The sequence below is a fragment of the Lates calcarifer genome, linkage group LG3 (assembly GCF_001640805.2).
Source record: "Lates calcarifer isolate ASB-BC8 linkage group LG3, TLL_Latcal_v3, whole genome shotgun sequence".
NCBI lineage: Eukaryota > Metazoa > Chordata > Actinopteri > Centropomidae > Lates > Lates calcarifer.
The window spans coordinates 6,068,565-6,092,283 of record NC_066835.1 but is presented as its reverse complement, the minus strand read 5'-3'; the positions used below and the strand labels follow the sequence as shown (position 1 = coordinate 6,092,283).

Sequence of the window (23,719 nt, the reverse complement as noted above, 5' to 3'; positions counted from 1 at the left end):
CCAACAACATCCCAGTGAACACCTCTGCTCCCCACACACACACGTGCGCTCACGTTTCAAGCACACAGACACGTGCACACAACCCGGTGCTCACTTACTTTCAAAGTCCAGGAAAAAATGTGGACAGTTCTCTAAATCCTTGCCAAGGACCTTAATGAGGTTCCCCATGGCTGGCGACCTGGACGGGAGGAAACAACAAAATGCATACAGTACACAGAACCTGGCAACCCGCAGGAAAATACACAACATGCACATGGAGAACACAGCAGGTTGTGACTGTTTTAGTTTTTTACCCATCTGCACTTGCCTAATTATCCCTTCTTCCTCTCCTCCTCCATCCTTCTGTCTAAGCAATATGTCCAGAGCAAAGTCAGACATTCCAGTCATAAATGACACTGATCACAGTTTGCTTCCAATACACAGCGTATGCTGTATTCAATTAAAGAGGGGCCTAAATCCAGTAGTGAATCATTTAGCTCACTCACTGGGAGTCACTAGACCTGAGCAGTGGTTTTAATCCATTTACATGACTATAGTAACCTAATAAAAGCCTAGCTATGTACGGTCTACTCTCTCCTAATGCTCTTCATGCACAGCAGTCTATAGATACTTTATGACAAGCTCTTTATACTTCTTACCCAAAGGCCAGATGCCAGCACTTTATGAAACCAATGATGCAAGCTTCATTAAATTATAGTGTAGGTCAGACAGGCAGGCAATACAAGTCCAAATGTACATGTTCATATATAGCACCAGACCAAACAAAATACAGTACGTCAGGTACTTCAGAATTTAAGACAAGGCCAGAGATTCCTGGTTTCAACCTCTTTAATCCCAGTCAGGCAAAGCAGTGCCAACACAGATTGTGGAGCCAAAGATTGTTCAAACTAAGGGTGGCCGATATCACTGAGGCTTGAATTTAAATATTTCACTCAGTGTAAACATTAATAAAGAGCTGATACAGAATATATATGTAATATGTGTCAGACAGTATGGAATAAGATAAGAACTGTAAAGGTGCTATATGTAAGTTTTTGCAGCGTCTACATAGCCAGCGTTAGCAGCATTATCACTGCTATAGATCGATGTATTGCATCTAACTTCATTATTTTATACAAGCTGTCTCAGAGAAGTAATGCTAATGTTAACTCTTGTTTTACTTCCATTTATATAATTTTTCTTCTATTGCAAGCCAGCTAGCCCTGTCCTGTCTCATAATAGCGCTTTGCAATAGTAAGTCACTTTAGTGTGTAGCCTACTTACCTACATGAGAGGCTAACAAAGAGGCTAACCTCTTGTCTTGTAAACGCAACAACGGCTTAAACTTTTGGTAAGGAAACAATTGTTAATGCTAATGTTGACTTGGAAAAGGAAAGGAAAGGAAAGGTGAATAAAGGGATTGGCAAGGGAGAGGACTGAGAAGTCACACAAGGACATGTGTGTGTGTGTGTGTGTGTGTGTGTGTGTGTGTGTGTGTGTGTTGCATAAAAAGAGACAATAAGCACAAAAACCAAGTGGAATCCAATATTCAAAAATGACTCTCAGCTGTGCAAGTATGAAAGCCTCCCCCCTTAATCATCCTCCGCCTGGCACCCTTCTCAATCATAGAGGGACTTCGGTAGCAGAAGGTAGGCAGCTGCCAAGTTTCACTTCCTCTGCCGTACCCTCATGTGTTTATGTGCTATGTTAGAACACAGCGGAGGCCTATCAGTTTCTCCCTGCGAGAGTGATTTATGGAGGGGCATTAGCATGTTTACGAGATGCCACCGTCCTGCAAAAAAAAAAAAAAAGCCTGGGCTTTTCACTGTTACTCAGCAAGAACGGATGTTGCAATGCAGCACTGGAGGTACAGATAAAGAAGGGATGGAGTTACACTGTCCAGTCGCTGAGACAGCTTGCTGACATTCCCCAAAGTAGCAGTTTCTCTTTCAGAGAAGTAATGTATCTACTGTATTATATGTCTACTGCATCTACAAAATTTGTCGGGAGGCTGAGAACGAGAGCTGTATGCTGAGTCACTACTGTAACCTATGAGCATTAGTCCAAAGGTGCAAAACACACCCTGTCTCCTCCTGACTTCTAGACCACCTGCTCCAAGATATACACTGAACTGAGGTTATGAATATATGAATAACAGATCCATATCTTCAGCCTGACAAGGTGATTGCAAAGGTGAAGTCAAGCTGAGATTCATATTGGAGCCTTGTATGAAGCAATGAAAGCTTTTCTGACATATGAATAGGTGTGTGTTAGCGGTAGCCACACACCGGCCACACACACACACACACACACACACACACACACACACACACACACACACACACACACAAACACACATACATCGAGTCTGGAGCAGCATGTGGTCCATCCAGAGAGCAGAGCTCGGCTGATGGTTGCCAGGATACTGTTGGCCTGGTAATATCGTCTGCTCATCTCAGCACAAGATGTGGGGGGGGAAAAAGCATCCAGCTTGCTCACACACTGGGTCAGTTGCTTAGCACTGAGCTGATGCATCAGGCTTTACTACTTGAGCAAATATCAGCCTTTAAGAGCACGTGCAGTTAACACACAAAGACACAGCTCATACGGTGGAACCTTAAAACCAGGAAAGAAACCAAGTGGGAGCCCCTCACACCTCTCTCTTCTTACCCTCTTCTCCTGTGAGTGCTTCACCTCTTCCTTTATCCTCAGTCTCTTCTCCCCGGTCCTCTCTTCCTCCTCCTGTCCTCGCCCTCTCTGCTTTGTGAAATTGTTGCTGTGAGTAAATCCCAGGTTAGCCCGGCTCTGAGCGATATATGGAGTCCCGCGGTAGCACTGGTTGCCACTCTCTGCCTTTCTTTGAGACTGATGTAAACTTCTGCTCTCGCTCTTTCTCCCTCTGCCGTTCTCTCTCTGCGTATCTCTGTCCACTTCACACTTCTCTTTTTCAGTCATCTATTTAAAGGCCTGTGGTTTTCTCTATTCGCTGTGTGTGCTAGATGCTTCTCTGCTCTGTTTTTTTTTTTTTTTTTTTGTATGCAAGCTTTGTAGAACAGGATACACTGCTAGGTGAGAACATTGGTATAAAAAGCTCACAGTATGATATATTCATGTTATATACATTTCTGTCTTTTCACTCTGGCTGTATTGTCCTGGTGTGTGTCTGTCTCTCTTCAATTCATACGCAAATAGAGAAAACTCCTTCTCTCTTTTAGTTTCTGACGTCAGAATGGGTTCCTCAAAAATATCCCCTCCAGCTCTCCTCTCTGCCTCACTTCTCTATTTCACCACTCAGCAGCACTCTCCCGGCTCCTCTGGCCTTGTCTTGTCACAGCACATTTCTGTCATGGCGCTATTTGGTCCCACTGATGGCCCTCAGGTGCAAACAATTCTAAGTGGCAGAATGGAAATGGTGATTGGGCAACGCAAACACACACCTGCTTTTAAACGTGTAGATTGGATCCATAATGTGCATTACACGAAAGGCATTGGGTGTACAACAGACGGTTTGGTCATTAGGACATGGCATTCTGTGAATCAGGAAGTGCGTTTGGTGGCCGCTGGTTGCAGTTTCTGTTACACGCAAACACACACAATATTTGTACTCAGCCAGCGTGAAAGTGGAGCAAAGTGCCTCTCTTATGCAACTGCACAGCACACAGCTCTCATCTGTAGTCCAGCAAGAGAAACTAAACCGAGGGGCTCCTCAAGTCTTAATAAAGACACGACTCGCCTCCCACATGGCGGCTGAAAAGCAAACCTGGTCCAGTCTGGAAGCCAAGCAGCAGAGCAAGGCCTCCCAGACTCCTTTCAGCTCTTACTGAAAGATTCCTCCTGTTACAGCCCAGGAGCCTCGGTAGTGTGGATTTAGTAAGCACAGAAACAGAGCTGCTCGTCTTTGCCAAGGCTAACCTCTATTAACTCACCAATAATGCCATCCGAACTCCCTTTCTCCATCTGTGTCACTTTCTCTCTGCCTCTAAAGACAATGATCTCTCTTTCTGTCACACACTGGCTGACTAGGTATTCACTGGCCTGTGAATCAAAGCCATTCAGTAGCTGTACTGTACACAAAGCCGTGCAGTGACTGCACTCTACCAGCTCTCATCTCTCCTCTCTACCCATTGCTGTTTCCTTACTCCTAAACTGTCCATCCATCTCTCCTCTTCTCAACTTGCCCATATGGTGTTTCTCTGCTGTGTCCTTATTTTTCAGCTGTTGTTCTATTTTTTTCCCTCTGCATTTTTCCACTCCTTATTTTTCATTCCCTACCTTCGCTTGTGTTTATCCCTCTGGAACACTTCACTGCATCAACCAGGGCTTGTCAGCTCCACACAGTGGTTACAGCATCAGCACCCACCACCTGACAAAGAGACAGACAGATAGACAGAAAGAAGAGAAAATTAACATAAAATTCAACTTTGTGTGTGGCACATTGTAGAGGAAAGTGTTGATTTTGGGTTTTAAGATGCAGAGAGTCAGCAAGGGCGAAGAAAAGCATGCTTGGACAAAGAGATAGCCACAAAGGGCAAATAAACATAAGAGCTAAAAATAATAACAGAAGTAGGATATTGCATTAGTTTGCCCTGATTAGCCTTTTAGACTGAGAATATGATTTTACTCAGCTAGCTTTGCAATGGGACTTAATCCATCCAAATATGACCTGCTACTGCATCTAAAATCCTCTTTAATTTGCAATATAATTGTTCTGTACCCATTGGTAGTTTATGGTTGAGTGGTGTCATTTGAGTGCTACATGTACACAGCAGTTACAAGCACTAATAGATCATGGTAAGAAACAAAGGATGTACAGCTTAAGCCTGAAATGATCTGTGTTGCTCCTCCAAAAGCTGTAGTAAATCAGTCTAAGAACGTAGAAGGTGCTTCTTTGTGTGTTAATCTTATCTCATTCATTCTGCGTCTCTCCCAACAGCGTCGTCTTACCCGCTGCCTGGTGTAACTATTAACACTACTGCTGCTGCCCTTGCATCATTGAATCTCATCAGCAGAGAGTGTAGACAGGAGAGAGGCGGGGGCCTGTAAAGAATAGTTGCCAGGGAAACACAGCCTCTTATTCTCATGGCAACGCATAGTCGGGTACTGTTCAGTGTTATCAATCAGGTGTGGATTGGATGGATAGATGGGTGAACTATACTTCCCTTAATCTTGTGAGTGCGTGGGACACCAAAGCATTGACTTTCCTCCATGTGGGGGTTGTAAACTACACCGTCCACTCCTGGAATTACATGTCTTCTACCTAACATAGGGAGTTTTGTTTTGACTAAAGGATCCATTCAAGGGAATTGCCTAATGCTTATTGATCTCTCCTCTGAGTAAAAGGGCAAAGGTCAAGCGTTTCACCGGTACACAGTGAGGTCAAGAGAGGCGAAGACTTGAACTAAGACTTGGCATGTTAATACTTAAGGACAGAGTTATAGTGAACTTAATCTTTTAAGTGAGTCTGACTTTATTTGTTTGAGTCTTCTAACCCTTGACCTTTGAACTAACATGAATTCTCTGTCAACAATAAAATGCCATCATAAAGTCATTTTCTCATGTTTCAAACCACAGAAAAGTGATTGTTTTACAGTACATCAAACCATTAATGTAAAACCAGCTCCACACAGCTGTTGTCATGACAGTAACTGTTTTACCAGATCAAATTGAGAGCATCTAATTTTACTCCAGCTTCAGGGCCCTGACTACACATTTTGATGGATTACTATTTTCAATTCTGTTAATTAGTTGAGTGCTTTAGTTTGCCATTTGAGCTCTGCGCCACCTGTTTGCTTTCTCAGCACTGTTTAATCTGATCCATATACAAGCTTCAGTCTCCACTTGCTGTGCATATACAGCATGTATTTTTGAGATGGACGTGCAGACACATGGATCATATATAGTTAATCTCAGTCACATTTAAACTTTGATTCTACAGAGTTTTTATCAGTGCACAGTTCAGTCTAGGGCTAAATAACAATTATTAACTAATGTTAAACACACAGTGACTTCTTCAAATGACCAACAGAGCAGCATCCAAAGATATTCAGTTTATGATTATGTATGACACAAAAGAGCATAAAAATCTTCATGTTCAAGAAGCTTTAACCAGCATCATCTCTCTTGCCAATCTCTTTCCACCCGAGGGCTCCAGAATAGATGCTAAGTTTGAATATTCATTCATAACATTAGAAACTGGAACAGCTGCTAGACAAGAAAAAAAATCTCAACAAGGTCCACATTACTAGTTGTTTATATGTTACCATGTGTTACCATGTGTCCACCATTCCATACATAAGCAATGTGGATACAACTAAACAATTTCCATGACAATTAGTATTTCAGTCTGCTGAGAAAAAGCCACATTGTGTGATTGAAAGCTTTAGAAACAACATCTTGGATTTTTGGTGTAGTTTTGGTGACTCATTTGTTTTTATGATGGTGGTGGAGATTGCTGTCTAACACTTTCCTCTCCCATCTGGTGGCTTTAAAGGCAGCGTATGATTCAAATCATTTTCATACCCATGAAATCATTTAGTGAACACTTGTGCCCTGTACGGAAATATCGAAATTTTTTTGGTTTTCCTTTAATTTGTCACAAGTCTGTGTGAATACAGTATTAATATTGTTTTTCCTCATGCTTTAAATGTTTGAAGTCTCATCGATCAGATTCCAGGAAGATTTTGATACTGGTGCTGCCACTTGACGAGCCCCATCATGAATCAGTGTCATGCTAATCAAATCGTAGACTACTCTGCTGGAGTCTCCAGAGAGCAGACACTTATAGAGAAGTCTAGCCAACTGAAGGGGACGGACTTTAAATGTATAGTAGCTGCTTTTTCAGCGACTTCAGAGCCGATATGTGTTTCAGACAGAGATGGTGAGAGAGTCAGAAGGTCTGAGGGGGAAAGAGATCACAAAGTCATTGTGTGCAGACATCTGTCGGTTTTGTTCAGTGTCTGAGGTACTCAGCTCGTGTTAGTTCTGCTCGCTGAACAGGTTCTTCTTTAAAAACCCACTGGTGATTATTCTTATCCTCAATTCTTCTCTGTCTCTTTCACTCTCTCTCAACCTTTCGCCCGCTCCCTCGACACACCCTTCTCTCCACCCCCTGTTCACTCCAAGCTCGTCTTTTATGCAGCTGTTCATTCACTCATCTTCTCACTGCACACCCTTTTGACCTCTTCCTCTGTTACTGTGTCTTTTATATGCTACCTTTGTCCTTTGTTCTCTGCATACTCTCCCTAAAGATAGAGACGAGTGCATGAGGCTGTGTTGTATCACCAGCTCACATGTGTGTTTTAAGAGAAAGGAGGGGAAAAGAGGGTGGATGTGGAGTGAACTAAACACCCACCTAAGCTCAGTTAATCTCCTTTTTAGTTAGCAGAGAAAGAGATTTTGGGCTGTCATATTTTATATTATAAAAACTGATGTAAGTAATATCATGCTAATGTAGGGTAGAAGGAAGTGGGTGATGATCACATGCAGGAGAAGAGGAGAGGAGAAGAGAAGGTGGGAAAGGGAAGGAAAGAAAGGGAAGGAAGGAAAGGGCAGACATTTGACAACACTGAACATAACTGAATTTTGACAAACAGGAACATATGGCCTCCATTGAAATGTATGCTATATGTCAAGATATGAGAAAATAATTCTCTTCTTTTGTGACATTTGGCATACATTTCAATGGAGGCCTACATGTTCCCAAATGACAAACTATTTATGACAAACACTAGTCTACACAGGAAACAGGTGAAGGGAAAGGTTCTGAGCTCACAGCACAAAAATACACACACAATGCATTCAGAAAAATGCCAAAACACACAATCACAGTCCGAGGCCAAGACAACACTTTTTTTGTTAGATTCTAGAGCAATGGAGTCAGTGATTAGGCAAAAAGATATTAACCTCATTCCAAAGATGAGTGCCAGATATGCTAAATCAATAGCAGCATCAGGCAAAGAAGACCTGATATATGCTTATCAGTGAATTTTAGGCACTGCATTCAACTCTGTCAACAACACACTGGTACAGGAGGCCAAAACACTCACTACAGGCACACACACAGACTGACAATGATTTTGAGGAGAAATGGTACAGGCAGGGCCAGGGTAAACATGCATTTAAACCTGACTGGTTATACTGGTCTGATGATCACTCTGCTGTATCAGTTACTCTGTCTAACCCATCTTGTCAAACTTTATTCAGGGTGCCACACTCCAATCCCCATATTTCATTGGTCAAACCCAAAAACAAGGTAATGTCCACTGGTAAAACAATTACCACAGCCAACATGTACCTTAGGAACACATACCAGTTCCTTAGGGTTAGGGAACGGGTTAGGGAATGGATACGGGTTAGGGAACAGGTTAGGGTTAGGGAACATGTTAGGGAACAGGTTAGCGAACAAGAATGTTTTAGGGAACGGGTTAGAGAATGTGTGATGGGTTAGGGAATGTGTTAGGGAATGGGTTAGGGTTAGGGAATGTCACAGAGACGAGCCTTTTCCCTGGGCCCCTTGACAAACAGGAACACCGAGCCCTGCCCCAAATGTCAAGGTATGGTCAATGACATTTGGCATACATTTGACAAATTGAACCATTTTTGACACGGGTGGTTACAAATGGGAACACTTTTGACACGTGCGGATATAGTGCAAACCATTTGTCAATTTGACAAAGGGGAACAAATTGGCAAATGACAAGTGGGAACAATTTTGACATTTGGGACACTTTGGGACATTAGGGAACGTGTTGGGGAACAGGTAAGGGAGTTCTGAATTGGGTTTGTGTGCACTGGCCTACAGATTCAGACTTTCCCTTGGGTGGAAGGAGTGAGGACAGAACCGGAGTGAAATGGGTGGTTATGCCTTACAAGATTGGGTTGGGAAGATGTATGCGAAGGGTAGGAGGGAGGGAATGAAATGGTCAGACTGATGCTTTTTTGGCCAGTATGGGTAATAGTGTGGTGGTTCAGGTCTTGGCCTCCTGACTGGCATAGAGTTCAAGACCAGGATTGGTTCTGACTGAAGGCCGGTGGGTTGCCGTGGCTGTGTTTTATTAGCTGGTCGGGTGACACTGGGGGCAATCCAGTGGTCCCCACCTTTTAAGTGGCTGAGGTGAGGGGAGTTTCATTTGTTCCAGGGGCTCTGATTATCAAGAAATATATAGGTAAAAATAAAAGAATGCACATGCATAATATAATAAAGCATGCCTGTAAGACATAGTAAAACATCCAATAATGCAAAAAGTAAGTGCTCAAAATAAATGCTTGAATAAGTGCTAAAATCATGCAATTATAAATAATAAATAAAATTGTGCTAGAAATGTTTAAAATTGTGTTTTTTTTCCTTTTAAAACAATAAAATATATAAAGATTAATATATATAAATATTAAATAAAATCATACAAAGCCCATCTGTGTCCTGTAATGTCCCCTTCCTCTGAAATGAAGGTGGGGACCCAGCAGATGAGTCACTGAGCCCTGCCCCAAATGTCAAGGTACAGCCGGTGACATTTGGTATACATTTTGACCGTGACAAATGGCACCATTTTTGACACAGGTGGTGACAAATGGGAACACTTTTGACACATGAGAATACAGTGCAAACCATTTGGTCCCACTTGTCATGATTGTTTGTCAAGCAAAAAATGCTCCATCTGGTGGACAACAAAAGGTACTGTGACAAATGGGAACACTGTCCCAAAACTTTGAAAATTTAATAACCGGGGGAGTGCGTTCAGAGCCAAGGTTCTCCCCTGAAAGCCGATTTGGATCTGACCGAGCCCAGACCCCTGCGATTTTTCCAAATCGGAACAAACCGTTCCCTAACCACTATATGGGGGCGTATGCCGAATGTGGTCGAGGGGGCCCCAGCACCCTGAGGCATGGAAGGGAAGGGAAAGGAAAGGAAAGGAAAGATGACAAAGAGCCAGTTTGATGATTAAAATGGGAAGTGGCAGTGTCAGACCCAACTAGACCATCGCTAACGACTGACCGCCAATAGAATGCTTCAGCCAATTTGCCTCAGGTGCACACACACACACACACACACACATTCATACACAATTATAGATACCGCCATCTCTCACTGAGGTGAGGAGGGAAGGAGAATGAAAGGGTAGAGTTGCTGAGTGTGAGAGCGACGGATTGAGTGGCAGAGAGCAAAAGAGAGAGAGATGAAATGGAAGGAGGAGGTTACGATTCTCCTGCATCACCCCTCCCCCTTCTCCTTCTCTCTCTCTCTCTCTCTCTCTCTCTCACACACACACACACACACACACACACACACACATGTACACACACACTGGCTGAGTCTGAGTCTAGAGCAGCGCATGGTGCCTCATGAAAGGGCGATTGCAAATGAGCATTGTGATTCTGTGCTGCATGGCTGACAAAGAAAGAGGGAGGATGGAGTGAGAGGCAGAGAGAGAGGGAGAGGGAGAGAAACGGTATGGCATGTTTAAGCTGTACTCAAATCCATCTCTATTGTGTAACATGCTTCAGTGTCATTTTTCAAGTGAAATAAAGAACTGGGGCAGCAACTGAGTGATTTAATCATTTACTTGCTCTAGAGTTGGATAAAAACCAAGCGATAATGTCTCTTTACTGTATAGATATGATAAGGTTTATGTGAATTAAGCATTTGGATTTGTTATATACAGTACCCTGTTTGTCAAAGCGACAGATTCTTGGTAATATAATTCATTTTCAGTGCTGTGTTTTCTTTCTTTCCTCCACCACAGAGATTAATATATGCCTTTTATTTAATATAGCCATTAATATTTGAATACCACGGTTTGGCTCAGGGGCGTTTTGAACCTTAGAAAAGCAGAGTTGGAAAAATTAAAGCTGTGGATTTCAATTTTAAGAGCAATTTCCTCTTTGTGCTTCAGCTGTCAGAGGATGGATGGATGTAAAGGGAGCGCTTGTTATTTTTTATTTGTGATGTGGGATGCCAATTAGCTGCTATCAAAGGCATACACTATAGGCTTTTAGGGGTCTACATGCACTCACAGGGGGCTTGTGATGTGTGTTTGTGTATATGTGTGTATTATGTGTGGATGTCTTTGCACCCTCCCTCCCTTTCCCTGTCCTTCCCTGACCCCCTGCTATCTGTAAACAAAGAATGAGGCGAGGTACAGTATGCCTGTACAGACAGTCACTCTTTGTCCCTGATAGACTGCTTACACACTTGATTTTTATGGGTTAGGACAGTGTGTGTATGTGTGTGTGTGTTTACAAATGATGTTAAGTTCGTTGGGATGAAAATAAAATTGAGTTGAACTGATTTAAATTAAGTTTGAATTGTATTTGTGTGTGCATCATGTGTGTATATACAGGATGTTTGTGTGTGTGCACATTCACCTGACATCGAATTGGATTAATCTGATTTACACTGAGCTGGTTTGACTTTAATTAAATTGAAATAAACGTGTGTTTATGTGAGTGTGTGTGTGTTAGAGAGAGAGAGTGTAAAACAGCAAGTGAGCGACAAGGACTACTATAAAACAGTACATAAAGGCAGTTTGAACTCAACACCCTGGCGTCTCTCTGTCTTGTGATTCTCCTCTCTCCTTCAACTCTCCTTCACTCTTTCAGTCCAGTTATTGTCTGTCTGCCTGTCCTTCTGTCTGTCCATTTCCCTGCCTACTTCTTTACCTGCATGCACATCAGCCAATGTTCTCCTCTTTAAGGCAATCATACATTTTGTTTGTGTAGTGATCAGAAAATTGGATTCCTCCTTACCCTTCCTCCTGATACCTCGACCTCTCTCTTAATCAGTCCCTAGATACAGACAGAAAACATGACATGAGAGAGAAGGGTATGAATTACAATGAGTTTAAGGTTTTTCTCCTGATTAGTAATCACTCCCAACTATCAGCTTCAGCCCAGTTTCCCTGTTCCACAAAACAGTAACACAGTCCATATCTCTGATTTTTCAGCCATTCCAGTAGGCCTGGTGTTGTGCTGTTTCAACAACTGAGCCAATCAGAGCTTTGCAGGTGGAATTAAGAGTGGAGACATAATTTTCCTGTAAAAGAGACAGAAAATGTGGCAGAAAAATGGCCACAAAAATGGCATCATGCAAGGACAAGGTCAGTGCTGCTGTACAGTTTGCTGTAAGTCAACTTATAAATAGAACAATTGTTAAATTGAGTGCTTCAGTGTGAAAAATGTTACTTTAACTGCTCCTAGTGACCAATGTGAAAGCTTCCATGTTGACTGAAAATGACGTTAGCAAACATCAAAGTCAAAACAAAAGGGTTACTGAGTCTGATTTTCATATTTAAGAGTAAAAAGATTATACTGTGGTAATTTGTTTGCAGTACATACTGTACACTATTCCTAGAGCTAGTGTGGAATTGGGGCACGGCATGTGTCTCAGTCCCTCGGACACAGCACATGACCACAGAGAATGAATGAATGGGGTGACCTCTGACCCCAGCGTGACCTAGAATCTATATTCAGCTTTGTGTGTTGAAGTCGTCTACCCGCTATATACCGGGAAGAGCCAGCGTGTCCTTGACGGAGGCAATGCTCCATCATACTGTGCTGCAGTGTGTCTCACATGGCAGAGGATGCAGTGTTACACTATTCCCTGTCCCACAGGGAGGGGAAGGATAGCAGCAGCAGCTCTCAAATATAGGAAATTGGCTGCGATGTAAGGTATGGGCTCAAGCTGACAAGGAGAAAAAAATAATTGATCGAACAGGATGAGAATGAACTAAAAAAGAGTCAGTTTGGGATGTGTTGACGGATCCCTGGTGTGAGAGTTTGAGATCTTGGCTGTTACTGTGGTTTATTTCTGTCCAGTGATTTATTTTTGAGTTACATGCTTATTCTTTCTTTGTTGTTTGAAGGAAAAAGAATTATATATACAGTAGATAAATCCACATGGGCTTGAGCTGAACTAATTAGTGAGCATGTGTGTGTGTTCACGTGCATAAAAAGGGGGAAAGATAGAGTCTATGTGTATGGTCTCTCAAGCCTGATCAAACACTGAACACAAGCATGGTTGCCAGCATCCTAGCATGCTCATGGCAAATCTGGCATACACACGTTAACAAACACACAGAAACAGATAGCAACATACAAAGACAGTGACTGAACATACAGTACATGCAGTACATTCAGTGATTGAAATAAGAAGTCGTCCCAAACTCCTTTGTTACTGTTGATAAGTCTGTCAAGCCTTCCATTCTGACACGACTCATATGCAGTGATACATGTCAACAGATTTACTAGTTGAAACTTTCAGTCATTTGTCTTAGAGGTCTTCTATTTCACCAAGAGGAAGAAATTCTAGCTGGCAATTTTGCCATCTGATATAACAGTTGTTCTTGGTATATTTTATCTGTGACATCATCTAGCAACATTATGCGACCTTTGCAGGCTTTAGCTACTTTCCAATGAAAATAGTTGTTAACACTGGTTATGTTAGCCTAAACTATGATGTTGACTACGATGATGGCATCATTCAGTCCATGCTATAGGAAAATACTTCCCAAAAGATGTTCTGGTCGTGAGGTTCTTTTTCTAACATAAGTTAGAAGACTATAAAATTAGGTAGTTTGTTGATGATGTTGCTATGGATTTGGTAGTTACACACATTAGCATTACTACTGCTACTGCTAATGTGTGCATAACTACTGTAGGTAATAGATAAATAGTTAATAAGATAGTTAGCTGGACCTGCTAACAATTGCAGTTTACAGTAGGTAGATAAATGCGTAGTTTAATCTGTTCTTTGCGTTTTCTCTTTTGTACTTTTTCTTTTGGAAATGCAAAAAAATGACATCATGCTCCAAACTCTTTTTTGTTGTTTTGTGTTTTTGAGACCATGCTCAGCAGAATAATCAAACATACCTCCCATCATGGGTTTATTAAAAAATATACTGTGTCATTCATTCATCACTGATAGACAAATTGTCTCCTTTAGGTGTATTTACCTTTAGCCTCAGTAACCAAACACTCAGTTATATTACCCAGCAGAACTTATTATGAGAGCTGGAGCCTCAATTGAGATAACATCGTAAAGTAGATAATTTGCCTCTTCACTTATTATACACTAATTGCAATACTGTCTCGTTTCCACTCCTTCCGCTCTGCTCTCTTTAGCCTTCCATTGGCCTAAATTGGCTTCACCTTCCCACTGAATTGGGTATATTGATCTTAAATATGGCCAGAAGGAGGGCATTTGGACTATTTATTGATATTAGTGGACAGCGATTGATCTGATCGACAGACAACAGGCCAGGATACTGTTTGAAGTCCTCAGAGAGCAGATCTAAGGTAATATGATTACACCCGGGAACTCGCCCTCTCCCTTTTTATTGCCATAAAAAAAGAGAGTTAGACAAGCCTAGTCATGTCTGGTTAGAAGTAGACTCACAGAAACAGGAGAGCATTCACTGTGGCCTGTTTCTGTGTCTCATTGGATGAAATATCACACATTTCAAAAAGCTTCAGCAAGACACCCCTAACAAGGATGATAACAGAGTTTAATAGGACTTTTCAGTGGTTTCCACAAGTGCCATCCAACATTGAGAGTTAGGTAATATGATCGAAGAGTTATCAGATCTTGGCTCCTCTGTCATGGAGAATTAAATCACGCCATCTCCTAAATCTATTTTCTCACTGATTCAGTGGGCTGCTTCAAAGATGTGTTAAATTAAAGAATCCCACATTTCGAAACTTGTTAGTCAAGCTTTTTAATCAAGTGTTAAGTCCTCAGATTTCATTTCTCTTCAAACATGTGGAATGGAGAATCAGAGGATTTTAATTTCTTTTAAAGCAACATTATGCAGCTATTTTACCTTAAAATAACAGCTTCAATATTACTTTGGATGGACGCAGAACTCAGCAGAATGTAATGCACCAGCATAGTGCGCTTCCTATGTGGTTTCAGACACCACTGTTGCAGCAAAAATTAGGTAGTGTTGATTTAAATTATTCTTTCTTGAATCCAGTGTTCTGTCGTGAGCTTGAAAAGATCCTCATTCCTCTTTGATCAAAGATACTGATTTGAAGAAAATTTCTGAAACAGGCGTCTGTTGGTGATATTTCAAGGTGCTGGTAGACAAGATTTTCTTACTTTTGTACAGACCCAGGCTAGCTCTTTGCCCTGGTCTCCAGTCTTTGTGCTAAGCTGCTAGCTTTATATTTAAGGACAGACATGCAAGTGGTATCTAGGCTACTTCATCTACGTCCCTGCAAGAAAGCGAACAGACGTTGATTCCCAAAATGTCAATGACTGAATTATGCACAGGCAGCATTCCCAGTTCTCTTTAAATTTCACTACAAGCTGTATATACTGAATATTCTTCTGGCCTAACTAAAACCTCCTGTGTCATATATCTGGACCTGCCTTCACCACCCTGCACCCTCCATCACTCTTCCCTGTGTTTCTTTAGCAGGATCATCTCTGCTCTGAGGGAGTAATCTCTAATTCCTGACAATACTGGATTAAAAACCACAAGATTACCAGGTAGAGACAGATCACATCCCAAATTCCTAAATGATTTAAGCCCTGATTACAATACTAGTCCAATCCAACCTCTGAACTCCACTATAAAAACAAAAGGAACACCAACAGCAAGCATGGAAGCTAAAGTGACAGATGTTTGAATGGCAGATGTTGCTGCTAGACAGATGGGTCGACCAGTCAACAAGATTAGAAATGCTTAGATGAAATGCAGATTGTCAGGAATTTTTGAGAAAACCGATGGGGCCACATGGATAAACATATGGAGGATGTCGTTTTTTAATCAAAGGATTGAATGCAACATGGTTGTCCATCCACTCATTTCTGGCTTCATTATGAAAGTCTGTCTGATAAGCTTCTCTAAGTAGAAAAGAGCAATAATCCACTGTAGAATCATTGTTGCTCTTTTCAACAAGCATTGACAGTAAGTACAGATGTTCAAAGATGGTTTAGGGTTAAATAGCAACCGGTTTTCCACCAAATGAGGTTATGGCAATGTTGAGTTTGCAAGTGAAACAGCTGTAGAAACCTTTCTAAAATCATATCAGGGAGATATGATGCAGTGTTTCATAGAACAATGCAGGTAGCAGCAGAAGTCTTTAATTTATAAACTGACTCTTCACTTCAGGTTTGAAGATGCTCTTTCAGGATGTCCTATTAATATCTTCAGTGTCAAAATGTTTTGACCAAACACTTTTACAGGCGTGAACCATGACACTTTGTAGTAGCTGCAGACATTTTAGTGTCATTGAATGTGTCACTCATCTGCCTTATTCATAGAGTGTCAGTTGAGGTTTTGCTGCGACCTCAGCAATGTCTGGTTCAGTGAAAGGCTGGATGAGATCATTACACATCATTACACCTGATGGGTTGCGTTGACAGTGCCTCCTCGAAAGTGACAAATAATGAGAGAGGCAGCAAACAAGGTGAACATTGCCCATCTTTACCTCCCTTCTCCCTCTGCTTTCCCTTTTTTTCTTCCTTCTAACCTTATATACCCCCATCCTCTATTCCCAGTCCCTCAACACGTAATAACAGGCTTGCTGGAGCCACAAGGTTACACACTTCTGCTGTGTGAGATTCATGTCATCATGTGGAAAGGTGTGTAGCTGTGAAATGGGGGTAATTGCTGTGATAACATGAACACATAGCTCAGTTTGTACTATACATGTTTCTGAGGAGAAAAGACTGAAATACATAAGGTGGTGTAGACATTACATTGAAGAAGATATAAAGAGTGTCTCCTTGATCCCGAGACCCCAACCCCCATTCCTGTCTTCTGCCTTGTCAAACCTGATAATCCTGACACATGCTAAGGCAGCCTAATAAGACCCTGCAACTCATATGGACAGAGGAAATGGGACATTGTGAGACACACAGAGCACTAATCCTCTGCAAAACAGCAGGACAGAGTGATTGTGCGGCACTGGAAGACAGCGCCACATGCTGTCAACACCATTTTGCAGTGAGCGTTTTGACTGGATGAGGGAGAAGGAAGTGGCAGAATGTACAGAGAGGTGATGAAGACTGATTGAGGGTGCTTGGAAGGAGAGAAGCACTGAGATCTGGGGATGAATTAATGAATGTTTGAGTTAATGACGGAGCAAGTGAGATGAATAGAGAGAATGGATGAGGAGAGATACTGACAGACAGAAAAAGAGAGAGAAGAGGAGGGGGGTGGTGTGAGACAAAAGAGTGGCAGAGAAGGGGCGAGGAGGAAATACAGACGGGCATGTTTCTATGGGCGCGCAGGAAAGATTTGGGGTGAGGAAATCTTGCATCATCGCAGCGGGCCAATGAAAAGACTCGGTTAAAATGTTCAAAGGGAGTGTCCTAGCAACAGCGGAGTAAATACCATTACCAGCAGCCACCATTCCATCTCAGACCGGAAAAAACCCTACACACACACACACACACACACGCACACACATATACATTGATTAACACAATCGTGAACTAGAGCGCAAACATGTTAGCTGTTTCAGTGCATCTTGCTGTTTATTCATGTAAATGGGTTATAATCTACATATTTTGACCAGTGTACAGCTGTATATCAAAATCCATATATATCACTCACTGTGCATAGGCATGTTTGAAATGACAGTAATGTATTATAATAAGAATCAAAATATTTTTTCTCTCTCCACAGATACACATTGGCATTTTGATAGATACGCAATATACAGTATTACATACAAATTTACGGATGAAAAGTACAGGCATATCTATAGCATTTGTATGAGTATATATGACTGTATGTAGAGGAACATATATTTACATTTATTGGGTCAAATGCTGAAAATCTGGCACATTTCACTCTGGACTACCAAAATCTAAATGTATATATGTTCTGTATATACACCTGTATAAATGTGTTTGTATATATATTGTCTGTATATGCACATGGATGAAGTATAAGTATGTTGTGCATTCAATGATGATAAGACATACAAGCATATTGTGTGTGATTTATATGTTTTTATATGTTATATTTATATATGTGTATGATTTATATCTGTATGTGTGTGTGTGTGTGTGTGTGTGTGTGTGTGTGTGTGTGTGTGTGTGCTCTCAAAGTCAACATGGCAGTAAATCATCAGATAATCTACTCATATGGATTATAACCAGAGTCACTAGATTACAGGAGGGATAGACAGGGACCAGATCTTTCAATTACACACCTCTCCTGTCTGTTTCTCTCTCCCTCCCACCTGCCCATGCACTGCACACACCCCTGCACACACACTACTTCATCAAGCTTTCTCCCTCTGTCTTTCTATTTATCCATCTCTCCATCCACGGCATCTCTCTCTTATTCTCTTCCCTCCTGCACACACAAAGAAGACCTGCAGAGTCACATGGTAGCACGGTGGGTAGCTTCACCCTTTCTGTTCTCCCTCTCCATCCAGCAGCCTCATGTACCCCCTTTTCCTCCACCAGATCTCTTTTTTTCACATTTGAAAGAACTCCTGAAAAGCCTTAGCCCTCATTCATTCATCCCTCCATTCAGTTTTTTCCTCACTCCCTCCCTCCCTCCTTCCTTCCCCCCTCCCTGTTTTCCACTCTAGTCGCACGCACCCACCCCTTCTGATCAGCAGTGTAATCTGGGGCTATTGTTTTTAGCAGGCTGTTTGCAGAGACAGCTTTGCACAAGCGTGCACACTCACACCTCAAACACCTATCTCACTGTATAAAACTGAGCACCTTTTGTACTGACGCTAACAATTCCTGATGTAATGCGTTTATGATAATGGAGCTGAAAAACTAGGGAGGCATGTTTGACATGCAATTTACCCACAGTGTACAGTGGAGCACTCCAGTGCATCAGTGTGATATATGATGCATGTGCTGTGATGGTTCTAGGTCACATATGTCCTGTGACCAAATCATCATCCATCACTTAAAATACACACACAGTAAAACACATGAGCATCTGTGAGCTCCATGTAGTCCTGATGGATTCCTGCTAATACACAGAGGAGGAATACATTCTTGCTGAGGGGTGTGTGTGTGTGTGTGTGTGTGACTGTGGCAGTGACCGTGCCGCTCTGGCTAAGCACTGCAGTGAAAAAGAACAAGCCCCAGTTGACCAGCCCCACAGGGTTTTGATATGGCCAGGCCAAATTCAATGCTCCCTCCCCACCCCCGGGATCCTGAGCCATGCTAGTCCTCCACATCCAGTCTATCCACCCACAGGCAACAGCACCGTCCCTCAGCTGAAAACCCCACTAAAACAAATCACTGGTCACCCACCAGCCTCCATCTAGAGCCTAACCCACATCCATCCTCCATCCTGTCCGCCTCAGCCTCCTTCTCCAGCTCGCAGCCTCTCTCTTTTAGATGCAGGGTGGGACTGTCCGGAACCCTTCTACTATCAGCGCTAAACGAATGGAGTGATGGTGAGTGATTAAAAAAACAGAAGAAGAAGAGAAAAGAGTGTTCGCTCAGCTTACCGGCTGGGCGTGCAGGAGGGGAGGATGATGCCTCTGACTCTGCTCTTCCTTCCTTCTCTCTGGATCGAGGTGAAGCAGAGATGGATGCAGGGAACAAAAGAGAAGGACAAAGGGCAAAAAAAGGAGACAAAATGCAGATGCCAAGAGCTGGTGGCTAGTGAGAGAATGGGAGACGAAGGATGCAGAAAAAAGAGGAAAAAAGTCTCTATGTTGCTTTTCTCTCTCTTCCTCTGTGAGGATCCTTTATTCTTGTGAGCCAGAGGGCTGTGGATTCACCTAAACACTGAGCACACGCACTGCCTCACGCCACACAGCCCTCCCTCTTCCTCTCGCTCTCTCTCTCTCTCTCTCTCACTCTCTCTCTCTCTCTCTCTCTCTCTGCACTAAAGACAGCAGCTGTTGGTCTATGAGAAATAGAACGCTATGTCCCCCTCCCTCTCCCCTTCTCCTCCTACCTCACTCGCTCACAAAGACCCCCACCATACACACACACACACACACACACACACACACATTCACCATGTCCTCACAACACCCCCTCCCCCTTTGACTGACATCTCCCACTAGCCTGCTGGCAATAAGAGGAGGGGGCACTGTTCTGTTTGTGTGTGTGTGTGTGTGTGTGTGTGTGTGTGTGTGTGAGTGTGGTGCAGAGTTGTATTGTGTTTGACATTGTTTCAGCAGCAGAGTGACTTTTCTTGTCCACACGGTGTGAAAGTGAATCATGGTGAGTAAGGATGTGCATCGGGGTATTTTTGCAAACTGTGTGGGTGACTGCTGAGCACCACTTGCTACTGTGCTGCAGAGAGGAAGGAAATTCATATTATTTGTGGTCATGAGCAGCTTGAGTGTGAAGGTGTTTATATTTACCCAACTGCACAGAGTGACTATAAGCATAAACGAGCTGACATTTATGAGACGCTGCACATGATGGATATTTTTTTTACTGTAACAGGTACAATGACTACTGTATGCATGTGTGTGTCGGTGTGTGTCCTCCTTCCCTCTCTGTCCTCCAGAGAGAATATAGTGAAAACTCTCATTAGGGATCCTTACTTCAGGGTCGCAGCCTGGACGAAAGGGCATGGTTAAATGAGCCATAGCTAAATTGTCACTGTGTGTGTGTAGGGACTAGGGGGTTGGATGTCTATTGTCTGGTGGTCTTGTACTCAGACCAGTGCTGTGTGGCAGCCCACCCGAGGGACTGGAACAGAGTAAAAGGACTGAAGACCAAATGCTTCCATGCTATACTCTACTACAGTGTGTACTAGTTCCAGCTTTAAGGCAGAATCAGGTTGGCTTAGCATGGTGACTTTTAATATGACTGTATTTGGAGACAGAGAGGGTAGTCCAGTTGATGAACTCTTCTCTTTGCAGCCATTGTTAATTTGATGGGTCAAATGAGCACAAGAGGACACGTCGTCTGAATATGGCGAGTGTGCAGTCGGAGGCTATCAGACTCTAAGGTGCCTTAGAATTATCTTCGCCTCTTGCACCCTCCCACTGAAAATCATGCCAAAAGTTTTACACAGACTTCATGTGAGCTGAACTCTGGCTTGGCCCGTCAACAGAAATGTTGCTACTTGACTTTCAAGCAATCAGTATGGAGGTGTGTCTGTCAACAAAGCACTAACGCCATGTAAAATAGGCAACAGACAAGCAGCAATGTGGCCTCAGTCAGTCATAAGGAAGTAACAGAAAATACATCTATCTGTGTAGTTATTTGTTAAATTGCTGACCTGCTAAAGATAAATTAAAAGCAGACGAAAGCGTTTAATGTCTTACAATAAATATGGGTCTTCCTGTTTTAGTGGTTGTGCCTGAGAAGTGGATCTTGCTGCGACTTTCATATCACCAAACATATTACTAAACAGTCTTAAGATAGAACATTAAACATAGTTTCAGTTTTATGTCAACTTCCCTGTGATAATACATTATTAATTCCACTGAGATCATCATGTAATGCAAGTTAGAAAAGTAAGAAGAATGAATTAAATATGGCCCATAACATGTTATTATGGGGGGGACAAACAATACCATACTGAGCATTATAGTCTCTACGCATACATTCTAATAAGGTCTGACATAAGGGTTTAACTCTAACTTGACTTCAGATTGTACCTGTATCATCTGTAGTCCATCACAGAGATGCAGCAATGGTTGACACCACCCTTTTGGCTGGCACTGTGGGCGCCACAAAGATGGAGAGAAGAAGGGAAAAAACAGTGGGAAATCATATTGTATTGGTGAGAGAGTGCTCTGGCCTTCTATTTAACACGTTTACAGTAACACATGCTGGGACAAGTGTTTGCCTCCAGACGGATGTCAGTCAGATGAGGTGAAGGATTGGAGGAGAGGCTACGTCAGAGAGGTTTTCACTGAGTCACTGAGGCTCATTGAGTGGGAGGTTATTATAAAACTGGTGTGAGACTCATTATAACGATCTACACCTCAGTCTGTTATGATGTTGTATTTAGCTTCTGTATCTGGCCCTACATATGTGGAATGAGCTTCCCACCTCAGTCGGGTAAAAATGTTTTTTGATGCAGACAGAAAATCTCAAGTATCTCTTGAAACCAGTGTTACGCAAACTCCACCCACACTAATGAGTTACACAATGGGTCTAATCTGTTTGTCTTATCCAACATTACTTTGGAAAAGTTTTTTTAATATCTCTAATGTTAAACTGCTATAATAAACTATTAAACAAAAGAGACGATGGGGTTGCATCTATCTGACGGATCACTGCTACTGCAGCCTGCAGGTTGCCAGGATATTCTTGAATTGGAGGCTTCAGCAACAAAGAAATGGTTTCACTCAGTGGTTAAATCGTGATGGTCTGTGTTCTCTGCAGGGTGTTTCAACCAGACAGCTCAAACACTCGTGACTGCGTGACCCCCACTGTCTTACTGATGCAATCGCTGTCACTGTTCTAATTTCTTTTCTTTGGAAAAGACTCCAGTGTAGAGATCATTTATTTACTGCATCAGAATCTGGAATGCTTTCAAACAATGAAATACCCCAGTTTCACACTTATGGCAAGCATCACCTCCTCTGATGAACCAGATATGCACAGGACCAGATGTTCTCTTTGGAGCAAGAGAGAAGTGGGGTGAGGGGGGGAGTTTTGCCTGTTGTCTGCGAATAAACATCATCTTTGATGTGAGGCCTTGTACTGTACCCTCCTGACCAACTGAACTCTGGCTAGAAGATAAATTGCTCACATCTCACCACACCGTGAAATTCAATTCTGTATACTGTTAAGAGTGGACTCACACCAGTGTCCTTCTGGTGTGTGTGCATGTGTGTGTGTGTGTACCAGATAGAGCAGCAGATACCGCAGACCGCGGCTGAAACACATGATCGTCACCTGATCTTGGTGCGTTGCTCTGAAAGACGGTGGCTGTGCAGTGAAGGAGACTAAAATGAATAAATAACACGTATCCAAGGATACTGAGGGAGGATGGTGAGTAAGTTCATTTGCATAAGCTTCTAGTTAAAGTTTGCCTCCAGAGAAACCTACTGTATACAGTCGCTTTGCAAATAAATATCAAATGATGATCGTCTTTCATTATCTTGCTTAATTTCACAGAGGTATCTGTTTCATGCTCTTTATCAAACACCATGATTCGCTAAATTCTCCTTAAACATCACATCAGCTGTGAAATTGAAAGCATTTTCACTTTCATTTTCTCTATTGATTGTCAGGCAAAAAAGAGGACAAGCTGCCTTTTCAAGACTCGGCCTACAATATGTGAAAGTGCAAGAGAAATATGGAGGTCTTTATTCAGCTGAAATATTAATACCTCAGCATTATTGCCAACCAGAATAAGGTGGAGCACCTTGGATTATTTATATAGTGTCTATTATTTTTTAGGTCAATTGTCCCATCTTGCTTGCCACTGCATGAATGGCAGAGATTGCCTGTGGTGTGTGAGTCTGTCCTCTTATGACATCAGTCTCTATAAAGGCTCACGTTATGAATTATAAGGAGAGGTAAAGTGCACTAGTAGCATTAAGGTGAAACACTGTGAAAGAGCAACTTGGGGTGAGAAAATCAACTGAAAGTTTTTTTTACACAAAAATGCCACATTTTACATCCTACAGCCTTTCAACTATGTTGACAGAGAAATTCAACAGGAATTTACGTTTTGGTCTTGAATGGTTTAAAGGAACAGGATTTTACTAATAAGTAGTTTTAGATTAAAGTTTCACTGCATACACATTTTACCAACAGCAACAATAAAACATAGTGTAGCAGAAGCACAAGAAGAGAAGAGCCATCATGTTCTCACTTAGTAATGTC

The 23,719-nt window shown here is 42.2% G+C and overlaps 1 protein-coding gene across 4 annotated transcripts in view; it reads right to left on the bottom strand.

Annotated features, from left to right (window-relative positions):
• fam49al (family with sequence similarity 49 member A, like) overlaps positions 1 to 19,740 on the bottom strand; it is a 36,213-nt gene extending 16,473 nt beyond the window's left edge. Inside the window, exons 1-3 of one of the 4 annotated variants that reach the window (XM_018701441.2) lie at positions 19,414 to 19,740; positions 4,252 to 4,342; positions 99 to 178 (exon numbers count right to left, since the gene is read on the bottom strand). In XM_018701441.2, the coding sequence (XP_018556957.1) occupies positions 99 to 168 (70 nt within the window). In that variant the 5' untranslated portion in view covers positions 169 to 178; positions 4,252 to 4,342; positions 19,414 to 19,740. Of the gene's footprint in view, positions 1 to 98; positions 179 to 2,649; positions 3,154 to 4,251; positions 4,343 to 11,721; positions 11,761 to 19,413 lie in introns of those variants that run through there. The other 3 variants (XM_051065589.1, XM_051065587.1, XM_018701440.2) reach the window with 3 other exon arrangements.
• Between the last annotated feature and the right edge of the window lie 3,979 nt (positions 19,741 to 23,719).